The sequence below is a fragment of the Solanum dulcamara genome, chromosome 7 (genome assembly GCF_947179165.1).
Source record: "Solanum dulcamara chromosome 7, daSolDulc1.2, whole genome shotgun sequence".
Taxonomy (NCBI): Eukaryota; Viridiplantae; Streptophyta; class Magnoliopsida; order Solanales; family Solanaceae; genus Solanum; species Solanum dulcamara.
Window position 1 is genome coordinate 78,965,033 of NC_077243.1, and position 18,929 is coordinate 78,983,961.

The 18,929-nt window shown below is 33.4% G+C and overlaps 1 protein-coding gene and 1 pseudogene across 1 annotated transcript; both read right to left on the bottom strand.

Moving 5' to 3' along the window:
• Window positions 1-2,484: 2,484 nt before the first annotated feature.
• LOC129894916 (two-pore potassium channel 3-like) lies at window positions 2,485-6,976 on the bottom strand (annotated as a pseudogene).
• LOC129895728 (uncharacterized) lies at window positions 5,620-11,411 on the bottom strand. The gene is made up of 4 exons (XM_055971484.1): window positions 11,138-11,411; window positions 8,526-9,181; window positions 8,059-8,157; window positions 5,620-5,945 (listed from the first exon to the last, which is right to left on the bottom strand). Exons 1-3 carry the CDS (start codon window positions 11,265-11,267, stop codon window positions 8,065-8,067), a joined length of 879 nt encoding a protein of 292 aa, XP_055827459.1. The 5' UTR covers window positions 11,268-11,411; the 3' UTR covers window positions 5,620-5,945; window positions 8,059-8,064.
• Between the last annotated feature and the right edge of the window lie 7,518 nt (window positions 11,412-18,929).

Below are 18,929 nucleotides of genomic sequence, written 5' to 3' on the forward strand. Positions count from 1 at the left end.
TAGACAAATCAACGTGGATGAAACATGAGCTAAGTGCATTATGTCTTTATTATAGCAAACAAATTACAGAAAGAAAAACAACATTTTTTAACATGTTAATGTATTAATTAGTGAGGATCTCATTTTAAGTTTATTATGCAATGAACTTTACCTAATTAAATAGAATACTAGAAATGGTGTTGACTAAATTCTATGAAATAGACTTTTTTTTGTGGTGATATGATTAATTGTATAATTAGTTCATTTCATTATTGTTTCATTTGAGTTCCTTCAAAACTTATAATTAACGTTTCATTAATAGGGTAGCTAATTAAATATTGGTTAATAATGGAAACATGAAAAATGATTACAAGTTAATTTCATTCTCGTTATTTATCATCATATGATTAAAGATTTAAGATCACTAAAATCACAGGTCAATAGAAATAGAAGATTTAATTGTAATAGTAATATCAATAGATACAATGTACAAATTCCTCTAATTACAATAGAAACTCTCTAAATTAATATTCGATGAATCAATAAACTCTCATAGATAATATTTTTTTGCGGTTCCAATTTGGGCCAGTTGAAAAAATCATCAATTTCAATAAAATAATAAGATAATATATTTTTAGAAGACCACTATATAAATATATGATCCCATTAATATTAATAATTTTTTTAAATTACAAAAATATCTAAGACAATTTAGTGAAATATGATTCTAGACGCGATAAGTGTTTCTTTTGTGCGTAATTGGTTCCAAAGGTATTGTATCGTCTTCATGTTCATCATCAATATTGTTTTTTTCCGGCGGTATCCACAATTTTTCTAAGCTCTGGACCTCCAAACATGTCTCATTTTCACCCGGATAATCTAACATGCTATTGACATTTATTTTACTGTAGTAATCAATTTTATTAATTATGACCTCAAATTCATGAATGTCGTTTTCACAAGAGGATTCATTTAAATTTCTTGACGCTTCATTTCCCAAATCATGTAATTAAAATTAACCTTCATTAAATCTTAAAAACACTCTTTAAATTAATAAATATTAATTAATTAAATAATATATCTATAAAATAATATTATTTTATGATCTGATAATATTAATTTAAAAAGATTTTACTGTACCATAATTAGTTCATAATAATTTATTTGCTTTATGAATACAAATGAAGCAACAAACTGTTTTTAGGTGTGCCGTGTGCATAACAAAAAAAGTGAAAAAAGATCATTTGTTTGTTGGCAAATCCAACAACTTAACAATGACTAATTAAAATTAGTAAATTATTGGTGATAAGCAAAAATGATAATATTAATCACAAGCATAATTCTGCCATATATATTTTTTCTTATGATTACGTAGAACGTGGGTTTAATTTATGGGTTATAAAACTTTCGAAATTATTTATTGGCTTAGAATACTATTAGCTACATATATTATAGGGATTAGCATTTCCAAATCTCTTAAATATCAACAAATTTTGTTTTTATCCCTTGTGATTTTTTTACACATATTTGACCGTCAATTAAATGATATGTGCACTATTGATCCCTTAAATTATGATTTTTTTCAAATTTAATGAATTATTGATTGTTAAACCATTTAATTATAGATTTATTATGTTAAATTTGTATTGTTACATCATATTTGAAGGCGAAATAGTTCTAAATATTACATATTTCCTAATACATATTTTTGATTGAAAGTTAAACATTATCATCTTAATATTATAAGGACTAAAATTAAAAATCATCAATAATTGAACGACTTAAATGTAGTTAATTTGGACATATTATAAAAATCCATCTACTCACCCCCAATGAGTGTGGTTGATGGGTAGAGTTTATGCATTTTTAATATGAGTCTCGAATTCAAATTTTGAGATAATTTTTTTTTAATAAAAAATAATTTATTTTAAATAAATTTTATCTAACGCGAATTTAAATTAATCAAATAATTGATATCAAATACGAGATACATGAAGGGAAAAAATCATTTACTCCACATGTAATGTTGTGTATTAGTCAGCATTTTTCACTTTTAAAATTACAAATGATGCTTACTTAAAATAAAACAATTCAATTGAAAAAAAATAGATTCATATTGAACAGAACATCTGTCCATCATCTCATTTTTCTAACTTGACTCGGAATAATATTTAAAATTACATTCTACCAGTATCACATAAAAACTATATAAATATATTTATTAAACTATAATATATATATATATATATATATATATATATATATATATATATATATATATATTATACATGCACACCACCCTCTCTCATGTTCAATAAAAAAAAAAACTTATGTTTTACCGCTCAGCACTTGATATTTATATTGGGTTCGACTAAATTCAAATTTATGTATTGCAGGACTCATTTATGAAGGTGGTGCTTTCGATATGATTCTTTTCCATTCAAATTCGAGATCTTTTGAATAAGAACAGAAGAATCTCAACCATCTCATCACAATCCATAACGATCAATAATGGCTTTCTATAATATTAGAAAGAGTAATTCTTCCACAATTAGCAGTGTCCAGTCTCTCAAATTGTTTGTTAATCAGCAATATATCTCTTTCTGTGATTTTTCCCAATTCCTTTAATTTGTATATCACATAATCTGATTTACTGTCACCACAAACATACAAAACAAAATTTTGAGACTAGGAGTTAATAAATGTGGATGGTTCCTGAGAATTATGTCAATTTAGAAATTGAAAATTTTGTCAATTTTAATGAATTATTCAGAAAAGCAAAATGAAAAGGAGGAAAGGTTAAATTTTATTGAGCAGAGTTGAATTATAATCTGTTATTTAACGTATCCGATGCAATTTTTTTTGTTGCATCATTTGGATTAGGAAATGTTTATTAACTTGATCCTTTTAATGTGTCTAAATTTAATCCAACCCGCTTATATTTTTGTCACCCCTAAACTTGACTTAAGAAATATTAGGAAATAGAGCATAATTCTTGCAAATATGTGAAAATGAATATGAATAGCTTCTTTTCTTTTTTTGTTCCTCGCACCATCGTCCTATATTCGTTTTAGGGATCAACTAATTTAAATTCGCATCTGTAAATTTTATTTTTGGGATAAAGTACTCCCTACCTTAATTAATGATTTCAGATTTCAAGTCCTAATCATAGAGTCACATTTAGTAGGGATTGTATCCCCTAAAATGGAATCTTCCGATACAAATTCTGATTAATCGAATTTCAAAACAGATACCGAACACCAGATACAAAATCACAAAAAGAAAGCTTTTACCTTACAAAACCCTTGTTATCAATGTCGGCAGCATGAAACTGATCAACAAACATGTCTTGTTCCATCACCCATTTTTCCACTTTCCTTTGCTTTTCATCAACTCTAACTTCAACCAACAAAACAAAAACTCTAACAACAACAACTATAGAAACAACTAACCAAATTGATCCAAAAATTCTTCCAACAATTGATTCAAATACCCTTTCACCATAACCAACACTAGTAACTCCCATAAATGAAAAATAAAATGAATCAAACCATCCAATTTTCTCAACAAAATGCATTAAAAAAACTCCAATTCCAATACATAACACAAAAATACTCAATGCTAGTGCCACTTTAATTCTTTTTCGTGTATCGAATAGTCAGTATTTTTTAGCGAATCAAGAAAGTAAGTAACAAAATTTGTTACTAAAATATGGAAAAATCCAAAACCAACAAGGGCAAATAAGATGGAAAATAATTTTGTAAGTGTACTATTTGGTGTTATGTCACTATAACCAATTGTACACATTGTGAGTATGCAGAAATATAGAGCATCAATAATTGGATGAGTCTTTAACAAAAGTTGATTTGAGATCCAAGCTCAAATAGCAAGAAATGACATTCATATTGTTGAGTAAAGAGGCTGATTCCTCTCATCTCCCTTTTGAAGTGTCCGTATTTTCTCATCTCCCTTTGTCCGTCTATCAATCTTTAATCTTACTTTCAATATTTCTATATGTTTGTTTGGGGCTTTTACCATTGAGTTGTTATGTTTACTTTTAGAAAATTGTAATTGATCTTTAGTCTTAGTAATATAGTTGAAAAGTTGGTTATTGTTGCATTGAATTTGAGTTCTTTACATAGTGACAATGTCCCTAATAGTAATTATAAGTGATAACTAAGGAGGATTATAGTTGATGGAAAAAAATTAGCAATGAGGTTGAGTGACGAGTAGTGATAGCCATAGTAATAGATGCAAAGTGATAGTTGATGGCGGTGATTTGTCATGGAGGTAGTTGTGTAGTGAAGACTGATTGTAGAAGTGGTTGACGATGGTAATTAGCGGTGAAGGTAATTGATGATGGTCTATTTAAAGTTGCGAACAACCAACAACAATATATTCAATGTAATCCTTTAAGTAGGGTATGAGAAGGGTAGAATATACACAAATTTTACCCTTATTTTTGTAAGATAGAAATGACGTTTTTAATAGACCCTCAGCTCAAACGATGAGGGAATCAACAGAGTTACAAGAATAAAATGACAAAAAAAAAATATCAAGATAGAAAGAAAACAAATTAAGGAACACATATTATAACACCTTTCTAGCATATGAAACTACGTGATTACTAGAAACTATGTACGTATTATTAATAAGGCTACTAAGATATGATGATAGTTCAAATAGAAAATTCATATATATGATAATTCAGGTATAAACCTCAATTTTCCGAATATTTTAAATGTCTCTGATCCCTCACTCTTAACTTAACATTACAACGATTAAAATTAAAATTCATCAATGATTGAAGGACCAAAAATGTAATTAATTTGGTCGTATCATCAAAATCCATCTACTCAACACCCATGAGGGTGGTTGATGGATATAGTTTTTACATCTCTAATTTGAGTCTCAAATTCGAAGTGTAAAAATAAATTTCTTTTTGATAAAGAATGATTTATCCGTTAATAAATTCTACACGATGTAAATTCAAATTAATCAAATACGGAATACATGAAAGAAAAAAAACATTTACTCGACATGTAATGTTGTGTATTAGTCAACATTTTTTCACTTTTGAAATTACAAATGATGCTTACTTAAATTTTAAACAATTCAATTAAAAAATAGATACATAAAGAACACAACATATGTCCATCATCTCCTTTTAAAACTTGAGTCAGAATAATATCTTAAAATATTTTTGACAAAAGATTAAAATCTATCAATATTACATAAACATGTTTAAATATATTTGTTCAACTATATTTCATTTATTTATATACATGCACATCACACCCTCTCTCATGTTCAATATAAAGTTTCTCACCTAATTTCTGTTATCCATATTAATGCCCAACTAAATTTAAATTCGCGCATCATAGAATCTACTTATGGAGCAGAGCTCCCAATATGAATTTTTCCATTTACACAGACCTGAACCTGAAACCTTTGATGTTCGTACCCCTCCAGACTTGATAGCAAAAGGGTCAATATACATCATTTGTCAGACGAAAATATATGCATCGCTTTTAAATGAGGAACATATCTACTCTAATAAATCACAAGTTAAGGGATAAATTTTCCCCTTTTCCCAAATATGAATCTTAGTTCAGAAGAATGAAATATAAACTATTGAAGTAATATAGATTGGGAAGCATATGTTCAGCTAAACCAAAGATTTATCACAAGTATATATATGTGCTGGTTAAAACTATCAACCACCAAAAAATTATCACTTCAAGTTTCCCAGGCAACTAAAGAAACAACTCTCTCTCTCTCTCTAAACCGGATACATCGCGCCAATTGAAAGCACGAAAAGCAGTACTAACAAACAATGGAGGAGTGTCGAGCTGCTTATCGTAAAACAAGGATAACAGAAACATGGATTGTATCACTCAACCTTCACATGACTCTCCTCTGAATCACGAAGAACGTTTTGCTTGGAATCGTAATGCATCTCAAACCTGCAGTAGCAGAGAAATGTATGAATTGACTGATATAATAAAGGTGGTAAATTCCAATATAATATCGATTGAGTGTTGCTAAGATGAATGAGAAAAACAGACAAGCACACATAGGTTTATTATCCTTCAAAAAAGAAACGCTATACGAGTTGGAAAATATAAAAGGCCGCGGTTCAAGACAACCCCATTTGTCTCCTAAACGTAGCAAATTTACGTTTCTGGAGTAGACCAATTCATCCTACATCTATGGCTCAATGTTCTGCATTTATTTCGACAGTATAGCATGCATAATGTCCCCAATAGTGCGATCCCCCGAAGCACTAAAAATAGAATGATGATAACATGCTTTTGAAATGGAAAGAGTTATGCATCTGGCGTACTCCAACCAAGATAAAACTTAAGAAGTTGCAATTTAGCCATCGATGATCCAAAAGTTAGTCAAACAGCTGATCAATATCACTCGTTCTAGCCTAAACACCCTCTAAATCCATTTGAAACCAGTGAGATCAGTTTCAATGAATAAATTACAGAAAAAAGTCAAGAAAAACAGTATTTTTGTCCCCGCGAAGGAAAAAAGAAGAAGGCTGAGAGAGAATTATCAGAACCAAAGAGCTAAAAGATGAGGCTGCAAAAGTGTAATGTGCTCTTTCCGTCAACTGCCAAATCTGAGACACAACAAGAAGATCGTAAATTAAATGCGGATTCAGTGACAAAGATGGAGTTGAAAACTCATCTTGTTGTTCTAAACAATGATCATAAGCACCATCGCCCTCGAAGAACAGGAGGAAAAGCGTTCAAGAAATGTCAGTAGTAATTATCTGTATCTGAATTCAATCCACACATTCCTAAATAAATCTCTCTCATTAGTTTCCTTCACGAGTTAGACATAACTGTACTCCCCAAGCATTCTACGTACCAGCTTATATTGCATAAATCATGAAACCTTGTTCCTCACATTTAGTTCACCAATCTCTCATTGTTCACAACATTTATAACTATTACTGTTTCAACTTCCAATTTCTAAACGGCATCCCTATATACAGACTTTATAACTTCATATTTTGTCATCATTATCCGATGATCCATTCTGATTAGTTGCTTAATTTACTTAAACTGCTAATCAGGATCCCTATGGAAGTAAACGTCAACTGGTTTATGATAAATTATATCCTATAACAAATCAAATCCGTGAGTCCAACTTAGGTACAGGGGCATAGGTAGAAGACCATATATGATTTCAGTCGAATCCACTTGTGTTAAGAAATTCATCAAGTATATACACATATTAAATTTAAAACTCAGTTATTAGCACTTAAGTCAACAACATATCTAGTGTAATTTTACAAAGTGGGGTTTGGAGAGGGTAGAGTATACGCAAACCCGACTTCTACCTCAGAGTAGAACAACTATTTCCAATTGACCTAGTTATTAGCACTTAAGTTGTCGTCATAAAATCGAGAACTCATAAAGTTGAAAGCTGAAATCCTGACTCTGCCTCTACTTACATATGAGCTCTTCTACGGGTGGCATGACTGAAAGAAATTTCTAAATAGGACAACACAGATGCTTCAGAGAAAATGGTGAATTGACTACATTAAAGCATGACAAAAGCAATCCTATGTCGTAAAACAGCAGGAGTCGCCTATCTTTCCTGTTTAGTGAGAACTATCGGGCACTGTGTATAGTCACAAACAATATTCACTTAAAAAAGGTCGCGTATTTGACATGATTGTATTATAGAACCACCATCAATCAGGTGCATTTCAAGCAGACATAAGCATGAGTCCCAGGAAAGTGCAGAACTAATAAATCAGTTTGTTTAGAGGAGTATGCAGAGTTTTCATGAGAACGTGAATAGAAAGCAAAATCAAACTACAAGGGACCGTTCAATTAATGCCAAAAGCAAATAGTGCAATTTTCAGATTACGAAGCAGTTCATTGTTACATCATCAGAGATCAAATTAAAGGACAAGGAACATAAAGAAAACGAAAAGGTCATTAGTACCTAGATCATCTAACTGATATGAGCTATACATTCTTGTTCATATATACCTTCGCTATGTAAAAACCGTTGTGCCAAAAGACCAAAAAATTGAAAGAATGGATTTCCAACCTGAAGTTATTTATTCGATCCTGCAAACACCTCAAACAAACCACAGCAACTCTTCCAGGAAGTTGTTTGCACTGGTCGTGGACCCAAAGCTACTAGTGACTGCATATATTAACAAAAAGGAAAAGTTTACATGATGGCTATGATCGATTCTATAGAAAGGAAGGAATAGTCTGTATTTTTCATTGGGGATTTCCAGGAATACATCGTCCCATATGAAGGTAATCCAAAAGTAACTCACTTTTTTGGTGATATCTCATGGGAATTGAGAGAATAAATTTTACTAAAATAGTTTCATAGTTCCCGAGGTATTATCAAATGAAATTTTGATCTGTTTCTAGTGGGATATTTGAAGAAATAGATTAATCTGTAGATAGTGTCTCACGCATATAAAAAGAATAAACTGCCAGGTGCGTAGAGAATTATTATGACACCGTATTAATAAAAAAGCTAGAGAAGAAGTGGTAAACCTGATGGTCAGGGGGAGAACTTTTGATGTCGTCTGCATGAACACCAGCATCAACTGCTGGTGCATCGTCCGAAGTCTCTAGTTTGTCATCATCTTTTACAGCCACAGAGGGCTTTGCATTTGGAGTTTCTACAGCTTTATCGTCCCTTTTCTCTAATCCCGTATCCACAATAACTTCTGATACTCTGGTTTTCTCATCCATAACGCCCAATTCTCTCTTCTCATTTTCCTTTTCCAATGATCCAAAGGCCACATTATCAATAGCTGAAGCGCTTGTGGCCACCTGAACTATGTTCTCAGACATAGCAGGTTTGCTTCTACTACTTGACCTCCTTCGTAAGCCTCCTTCATGAGGGAATCTCGGGGTTTCAACACGCCCAATGTTAATGTCATTTCTCATAGATTCACTCTCATGCTTCAATTCTTGTTCGACCTGAACGGTACCTACCCTTTCTATTGCTACTTTATTCGCTTCATTTCTTCCTTTTTCCAATGCATTTGGTTTTTTCTTATCAATTGACGACTCACTAAGTGAAATTTCCAATTGCTTCTCCCTAGTTCCCTCTCTATCATTGAACTGGTGATCTTGAGAAGCAAAGTAACTACCCTCCCCGCCATCGGTCTTTTTTTTACCACCATGTATCAAATCTTCCTTACCTGTCATAGATTGGTTCCAACCCAATGATTCAACACAGAAGTATTTTCACAACTTAGCAATCACCTGTCATGTGATGCAATCCAAAATAACAGAACGATTCGATGATCTAATCAAATAATATTACTATGGTTTGAGAGAAAGTAACACTATCTACTCGGACACGTCTGTTGAAAAGCGGACAACAATGAAAGTAGCCTGAACGTCGTTATTAACTAATTATTACAGCAAAAGAAATCATGAAATGGGACAGGACAAAGCACACATCATACACAAATAAACATAAAACAATACATGTATAATAAAGACTGATAACTTACAACAATAATTGAGAGACATAAAGGTAAAGAAGACACGACATAAGCAAAAATGCAGAACAAGAGAAAATTAGCCAAATTCACAAAGCCAAAGTTGAGAGACAGATCAAACTGTAAAGGTCCAGATTTGATTAAGAATAGTAAAAGGGGTATTCTGTTTGATTACCTTAATCGTTAAAACTACCAAAAGACGAGAAATGACTTTCCAAAGTTGTAATTTTCTTTTACAACCATACCAAATCCTAGTTGATATCACTTAGTTCATTTCAATCAACATTTAGCTATTGTTCTAAACTTTCACTACTCACAATTTAACAGTCGCGGAGCCAGGAATCTTAACAAGAGGATTCCTAGAAATACAAAAAGAAAATTGCTTTTTACCTTTACTTGAATGATGTAATTTCTAGACGATTCAACCAGAGGCGAATCGTGCACTACTAAAGAAAGGAGAAAAAAATGCATCAAGCTGAAATTGATTCTTGTACCACTAGCTAATAACTTAGCTTTCAACTAAGTGCACCACTAAGCCTTTTCTGTAGCATGGGTGTCAAAAGGCAATATTAGATAAATTCTGGAAAATATATACATAAAATACCTAGTTTTATGGAAAGATCATGGATTCACGTGCATAATAAACTACCTAGTAAATTAGCTTCTGGATTCAACTGAACCCCTTCCTACCTTTAGCTATGTTACTTCTCACAAACACGTCCTTTTTTCCGGTTCCCTTTGGGACTGAGGCGTTATTGTTGTAATCATTAGTTAACCCTCAACTAATGTGAATTGGCGCCGCCTAGGACCCACTAAAGGAGTCCTCATACCTTTTCTTACAACTTGTAGGACTACCATATTTTAATCCACTTTTTTATTCCCAATGTCATTTAACTGTAGTGTCTAGGCCAGCTTGTCCTCATTTCCTAAGAAAAGTCTATTTTTTTCACGGAAAGCATTTTCCTCCATGTCAAAATGCACAATACTCAAAAGCTAGCCCGGACACCACGGTAATCACCAAAACAAATACTCAATATTACCTCTACACTACCACCCCCATATACATGTGTTTATTAAGGCCATAACCAAAACTCTGCCTAATTCTTGAAACTGTTGACCCACATGCTTTCTATGGAAAACTCGAAACTCTTTAGAATTGTGAATTTTTAGTTATCACACGCACTTGGTGCGCTTGACTTTCTTCCAAATTCTTTTTTAACCAAGTGTGAAAAGTTTAAAATTAAATTGTTTCTTAATAACAAAAAAGTATGACGCATAAATATGACAACCTAATACACTAATACACTAAGCTCAAGCTATGCACGAAATTCAAAAAAGTACCGTGCCACAAAGGACCTTGTTGTAAAGGGTCTTACCATGCATTTTTTTATGCCATATACATGTGTTTATTAAGACAAAAATAAAGTTAAATAAACTGTTCACAAATAACAATAAACTATGACACATAAAAAGGTGAGTCTTGGTGTACTAAGTTCAGGCTATGCATCCTCTTACCCTTTTTGATGTCATATACATATCAAAAAATTAAAAAAAATTACAATTAATTATTTTTAAATAACGAAAAAAAATGACACATAAATTGAGAAAAATAAAACAAATGAATGTACAAGAATGTGGAAAGTACCATACCATGAGAGAGAGAATTAACAGCAATAGCAGAACTTGATACTTGTGAAACATTATTATTATTATTAATATTATTTCCTCCCAAATTCTTCTTTTTCTTTGCAGCTTTTCGTTTTCTGGAACCTGATGGCATAATTTTATATTTAACCAAATAGATCCTTCTCAATTGAAAGAACCTGTTCCTCTAAATTGATAAAGAAAAAAAAAATCGTTTTTCTCTTTTAACCTTTGTTGTGTGAAGCTATTGGCTATGGAGGATTTTGGGTAAATTGGAGAAAAGTAGTAACAGATTTTCTGGGGAAACGGAATGTTAATATTTTTTTGTTTTTAATATATATTTAGAACCTATTTTGGCCATATAAATTACTCCCCTTCCCCTTCTGTCCCAATTTATGTGCGGCAACTTTTGAATTTTGAGATTCAAATAATTTTATTTTTAATAGTGAGTTTTTTATATATTTTAAACGATTAATTATTATAATTTATAATACTTTTTATATAATTTTTTTAAAATATATAAATTTTATTTAAAAAATTTATGGTCAAATTTATGATTAAACTTAAATTCACTTTTCACTTTTAAGATTGCATTTAAGGATATTCAAGCATAAACGTCATTTGACTAGGCACATATTTAAGAAAAAGAAGAAAAGACTTTTAGAACTTGTAATTTTAAAATATATTTATGATATTTGTGGGTTAATTAAATAATGTCATGAAGAATAAAATGAGATATTTAAAATTAAAATATTTTGAAATATAGAAATTTATCATTTTAAAATAAAAGTCTAAAAAGTAAATAATGTATAAGAAACATAGGTTAACAAGGTCTTAGATTTAAGTCATGCGTATGAAAAAAGGTTTTTAAAGAGCGCTTTCTTCTTGAATGAGTTTTACTTGTCGTGAACCTAGAATAGTCAAGGCCCCAACATGACTATCAAATATTGGATGAAAAAATAAAATAAACAAAATCTATTGATCATACAAACAAAGGTTGTAGTAGGATAAATAAGATTCTTCCACTCTTAATCAAAAATTTTGAATTCGAATTTTGGGTATGAAAAGATCCTATTTAGTAAGCAGTACTTTTCCTTTAACTGAGCCTGATGATTCTTTTCCTGTATTTGTTCGATGAGAAATACGAGTCTGTTTTTTCCACTTTCTTCATCCCCGGAAGAAAGGGCTCGAGATGGATTTTGGAGTCTTTGTGCGAGCCGTATGCAGTGAGAGTCGCACGTACGGTAACGAGGGGGGTTCGCGTCTATACAGGGCTTTTTCGTTGTGGGTGTTGGGTTTAATTGATAGGTTGAATGGGAAATTGAGGGAAAAAGAAGTGGAGAGGAAATGATATGTTCTCTCTTATTTTATTAAATAAGCTTTGGTCCCACATAGGTGGTGGAAATGAAAAGTCTCCTATTTAAAAATAGAAGCACTCCTTCATGTTGCTAAAGGGTCAAGAAGAGGGTCTCCCCTCGCGGCGTCGGCGTCGTCGCTCGCTCGGCTCGGCTCGGCTTCGGCTTCGGCTACGGCTACGGCTACGGCTACGGCTTCGGCTTCGGCTTCGGCTTCGGCTTCGGATTCGGATTCGGATTCGGATTCGGATTCGGATTCGGATTCGGATTCGGATTCGGATTCGGATTCGGATTCGGATTTGGATTTGGATTTGGATTTGGTCAATTGATATGATTGATTGATAATCTTTTTGGACCAAATTTTCTTTAAATTTTTAATTAATACCAAATTTTCTTTAAATTTTTAATTAATTAATATTATTTATTTAATTAATTAATTAAGTGAAAAAAATCCTGACCCGCGACCCGCGACCCGTTTTTCCCGGATTAATTTAAAATTTCCCTCCGTTTTTTCCAACGGATTTTTGAATGGTTGCAACCTTGTCCGAAAAGTTGCAAACCTTCTCAACAGGCAAACCTTTTCCCAACAGGTGCCTTTTCTGAAAAGGTATCAACAGTCTATATATATCTGTAAAATCTTCAGAATGTTCAATACGAAATTCTGAACATACCATCTTCTTCTTCTTCTTTCTGCACTTCCTAAAATCGTGTGATATACATCCTTCAAGTGGTTCGCTGTCATCAAAGATTTGCAGTACCTCTACTTTGGTGAGTAATCGTTCTATCCTGGGAGGAAAGATTCCAAAAACCTCGGGTACTTTGAGGGGAATAATTTCCTTAAGGACACACTGTGCACTCAGTGGGCTCGATTCTGTTTCTGCATTAATATTTTCAGATTCTGTTTTTATTATTTTCAGAAGTTTCTGTTACTGTTTAATATTTTCCAATACAGTTTATTAACAATCTTAAGGAAATTATATTATTATTGTTTTCTAACCAAACTGTATTCTGTCTTTGGAGACTAAAACCTGTGTGGTTTTCTACTCCGTATGAAATAAATATTCTGATTTGAAGAGTATAAAAACTTCATTGGAATATTAAAGTTCATACTTGTACAACGATTTGAAGAGTATAAAAACTTCGTCGTTGTTTTTGTAAAAGGTCTGATATTCTGAAATATTAAGACAGTTTGTCTATTTTGACAGTGAAAAGAAATGACAAGTGATACTGCTACTACTTCTGCGACTGTTGCTGCAACAAACCGCACTTCTGTGCCACCGGCAGAAAAACCAGGAAAATTTTCTGGAGCCAACTTCAAAGGATGGCAGCAAAGGGTGTTCTTTTGGCTTACCACTCTTGGTATGCAGAAGTTCACTAATGAAGACCCTCCTGTGCCCGCTGCTGATATGCCGGCCAATGAAAAGTTTATGATTACTGAGGCATGGACACAGGCAGATTTTCTATGCAAGGGTTATATCCTAAGTGCTTTGGATGATGATTTGTATAATGTCTACAGTGCTATAAAAACTTCTAAAGAATTGTGGGATGCACTTGAGAAGAAGTACAAGACTGAAGACGCATGCTTGAAAAAGTTTGTGGTTGCTAAGTTCCTAGACTATAAAATGATAGATAGCAGGACTGTTGGAACCCAGGTTCAAGAACTGCAACTTATTTTTCATGACCTTATTGCTGAAGGCATGGTAGTTAATGAAGCGTTTCAAGTGGCTGCGATGATAGAAAAGTTGCCTCCTTCGTGGAGAGATTTCAAAAATTATCTAAAGCACAAGCGTAAGGAAATGAAGTTGGAAGATCTTGTGATTCGTCTCAAGATTGAGGAAGATAACAAAACAGCAGAAAAGAAGTTGCGTGGAAATTCAGCAATTATGGGAGCGAACATCGTTGAAGATGCTGCTCCAAAGAATAAGAAAAGGAAGCAACCTTTTGGAAAGAATCAGGAGCAGAACAAGAAAAAGTTCAAGGGCAATTGTTATAATTGTGGGAAAGTTGGACACAAAGCTCCAGATTGTCGTCTTCCGAAAAAGGACAAGAGAAAGGGACAAGCCAATATGGTGGAAAATAAAGAAGCTATTGATGATCTGTGTGCAATGCTATCAGAATGCAACCTAGTAGGTAATCCCAAAGAATGGTGGCTTGATTCAGGAGCTACTTCGCATGTGTGTGCAGTCCGAGAAACATTCTCTACTTATTCCCCTGCAGCACCTGATGCGACGATCTATATGGGAAATTCTGCAACTGCAAAGATTGAAGGATATGGGAGAGTATTTCTGAAAATGACATCCGGCAAGGTGGTGACGCTGAACAAGGTGTATCATGTTCCAGAAATGCGAAAGAATTTGGTGTCTGTCGGCCTTCTTATCAAGAATGGATTCAAGTGTGTTCTAGTTTCAGACAAAGTAGTTGTCAGTAAGAATGAAATGTATCTAGGAAAAGGCTACCTCACTGAGGGTCTTTTCAAACTAAATGTAATGGTTGTTGATGATAATAAAGTTCAAGCTTCTTCTTACTTACTTGAGTCAAATAATTTATGGCATTCACGTTTAGGACATGTCAATCATAAAACCTTGCGAAAACTGATTAATTTAAATATATTGCCTAACTTTGATTGCAATAAATCAAAATGTCAAGTATGTGTTGAATCTAAGTATGCTAAGCATCCTTATAAATCTATTGAACGGAATTCTAGTCCCTTAGAATTGATTCACACAGACATTTGTGATATGAAGTCTACACCAACTCGTGGTGAAAAGAAGTATTTTATAACTTTTATTGATGATTGCACTCGATATTGTTATGTATATTTGCTTAATAGTAAGGATGAAGCAATTGATGCATTTAAGCAATACAAGAACGAAGTAGAAAATCAATTGAATAAAAAGATAAAAATGATTAGAAGTGATAGGGGTGGAGAATACGAATCTCCTTTTGAAAAGATATGTTTAGAATATGGAATTATTCATCAAACTACTGCCCCCTACACACCTCAATCAAATGGAGTTGCTGAAAGGAAAAACCGAACATTAAAAGAAATGATGAATGCTTTATTAATAAGTTCCGGTTTACCGCAGAACTTGTGGGGGGAAGCTATCCTTACAGCTAATCGAATACTCAACAGAGTACCCCACAGCAAAACACAAACTATTCCATATGAACTATGGAAAGGAAGAAAACCCAACTTGAAATACTTCAAAGTGTGGGGGTGTTTAGCAAAGGTCCAAGTTCCTTTGCCCAAAAGGGTAAAAATCGGACCAAAGACCGTGGATTGTGTTTTTATTGGCTATGCTACAAACAGCAAAGCTTGTCGATTTTTGGTTCACAAATCGGACAATCCTGAAATTAATGTTAATACGGTAATTGAATCAGATAATGCTGAATTTTTTTGAAAATATTTATCCGTATAAAACTAAAAGTGAATGCTCAAGTGAAAGATCTAAACGACCAAGAGAAGTTCAAAAGGAAAGTAAACCATCCGAAGAGGATCCAAGGCGTAGCAAACGTCAAAAGATATCTACTTCCTTTGGACCAGATTTTGTGACATTCTTGCTTGAAAATGAGCCTCAAACATTTAAAGCTGCAATGTCTTCTTCTGATTCATCATTTTGGAAAGAGGCAATCAATAGTGAGATTCAATCAATTTTGAATAACCATACATGGGAATTGGTTGATCTTCCTCCTGGAAATAAACCTTTAGGATCAAAATGGATATTTAAAAGAAAAATGAAAGCTGATGGCACTATTGATAAATATAAGGCAAGACTTGTGGTCAAAGGTTATAGACAAAAAGAAGGTCTTGATTACTTTGACACATACTCGCCGGTAACAAGAATAACATCTATTCGGGTGTTAGTGGCACTTGCAGCTGTATATGGTCTTGAAATTCATCAAATGGATGTTAAGACGGCTTTCTTAAATGGAGAATTGGAGGAAGAAATTTACATGGAACAACCTGAGGGTTTCATAGTTCCAGGTAAAGAAAGGAAAGTGTGCAAACTTGTTAAGTCACTTTATGGACTTAAACAAGCACCTAAACAATGGCATGCAAAATTTGACCAAACAATGTTGGCAAATGGATTTAAGATTAATGAGTGTGACAAATGTGTTTACATTAAAAATACTCCAAATCATGAAGTCATTGTTTGTTTATATGTTGATGACATGTTGATAATGAGTAAAGACATTGCCAATATAAATGCTACGAAGCGTATGCTTGCTAGCAAATTTGACATGAAAGACTTAGGGGTTGCTGACTTAATCTTAGGAATTAGGATCCATAAAACTCCACAAGGTCTAGCATTATCACAATCACATTATATTGAAAATATACTTGATAAGTTTAAATATTTAAATTTCAATGTTGCAAAAACTCCAATTGATGTAAGTTTTGCACTTCAAAAGAACGAAGGTAAAAGTGACTCACAATTGGACTATGCACGAGTTTTGGGAAGTTTGATGTATATTATGAATTGTACACGACCAGATATAGCATGTGCTATTAGCAAGTTGAGTCGATTCACGAATAATCCTAATCAAACTCATTGGATGGCAATGAAACGAGTCTTGGGGTATTTGAAACACACCCAAAACTATGCTTTGCATTATAATAAATATCCCTCAGTAATTGAGGGATATAGTGATGCAAACTGGATCACCGGATCATCTGAAGTTAAATCCACAAGTGGATATGTTTTCACCGTTGGTGGAGGAGCAGTGTCTTGGAAATCATCAAAACAGACATGCATCGCCCGCTCTACAATGGAGTCTGAATTTATAGCTTTAGACAAGGCTGGTGAAGAAGCTGAATGGCTTCGAAATTTTTTGGAAGATATTCCATTTTGGCCCAAACCTTTGGCACCCATATGTATACATTGTGATAGCCAAGCGGCAATAGGGAGGGCAGGAAATGTTATGTATAATGGAAAATCGCGTCACATTCGACGGCGACACAATACTGTTAGACAACTACTCTCTAGTGGTGTTATCACTATTGACTACGTAGAGTCAAGAGATAATATATCGGATCCACTAACAAAAGGCTTATCTAGAGAGGCTGTTGAAAGATCATCGAGGGGAATGGGGTTAAGGCCTAGGACAAGTCAACATGGCGGTAACTCTACCTAGTAGACTGGAGATCCCAAGAACTAGGTTCAAAGAGATCAAACAAAGTTATGATTGACGGTTCAACATTGTCAAATAACTCAACCCATTCTCGTGATGATGACAATGTTCAGAAACAAAGGATAAAACCTTAAGGCTTTTAATGAGTTAATAAAGCTTTAAAGGTTTTTTAATGATTATCTAAATCTGACGGAAAATAACTAGATAGTGTGTCTATAAGACTACACGTTTAGAAATCACCTATGTGAATGTGAAGTATAAGCCGCTTCAAGGGGAATGACAGTAAAGGCCCATTCTCTATGCATTCACGAAACCAGGCGGTGTTCATGGCTGAAACGAACACAACCGTGAGAACCATAGATGGTTGATGATTGATTGTGTGACTTATGTTGTCTAGTTATACAACAAAGTTCGACGGTTCAAAGATATCGCATCTACCGATTGATCGAGTATATCCTATATAAGTTCACTATGGAAAGTTCAAAGGGAAACCTACTTATCCAGATGCAATTAATCTTCGCTTGTATATCACACACTTATCCGTGCATTCCTTTATCTTGTAGACATTCCCCATTCATGTGGGGGATTGTTGGGTTTAATTGATAGGTTGAATGGGAAATTGAGGGAAAAAGAAGTGGAGAGGAAATGATATGTTCTCTCTTATTTTATTAAATAAGCTTTGGTCCCACATAGGTGGTGGAAATGAAAAGTCTCCTATTTAAAAATAGAAGCACTCCTTCATGTTGCTAAAGGGTCAAGAAGAGGGTCTCCCCTCGCGGCGTCGTCGTCGTCGCTCGCTCGGCTCGGCTCGGCTTCGGCTACGGCTACGGCTTCGGCTTCGGCTTCGGCTTCGGATTCGGATTCGGATTTGGATTTGGATTTGGATTTGGATTTGGTCAATTGATATGATTGATTGATAATCTTTTTGGACCAAATTTTCTTTAAATTTTTAATTAATTAATATTATTTATTTAATTAATTAATTAAGTGAAAAAAATCCTGACCCGCGACCCGCGACCCGCGACCCGTTTCTTCCCGGATTAATTTAAAATTTCCCTCCGTTTTTTCCAACGGATTTTTGAATGGTTGCAACCTTGTCCGAAAAGTTGCAAACCTTCTCAACAGGCAAACCTTTTCCCAACAGGTGCCTTTTCTGAAAAGGTATCAACAGTCTATATATATCTGTAAAATCTTCAGAATGTTCAATACGAAATTCTGAACATACCATCTTCTTCTTCTTCTTTCTGCACTTCCTAAAATCGTGTGATATACATCCTTCAAGTGGTTCGCTGTCATCAAAGATTTGCAGT

Coding starts and splice junctions, on each gene's coding strand:
- LOC129895728 (XM_055971484.1), bottom strand. CDS start 11,267: ATGCCATCAGGTTCCAGAAAACGAAAAGCTGCAAAGAAAAAGAAGAAT. Junction 9,182..11,137: donor TGTTAATTCTCTCTCTCATG/GTATGGTACTTT, acceptor AATCTATGACAG/GTAAGGAAGATTTGATACAT. Junction 8,158..8,525: donor GTTCTCCCCCTGACCATCAG/GTTTACCACTTC, acceptor TAATATATGCAG/TCACTAGTAGCTTTGGGTCC.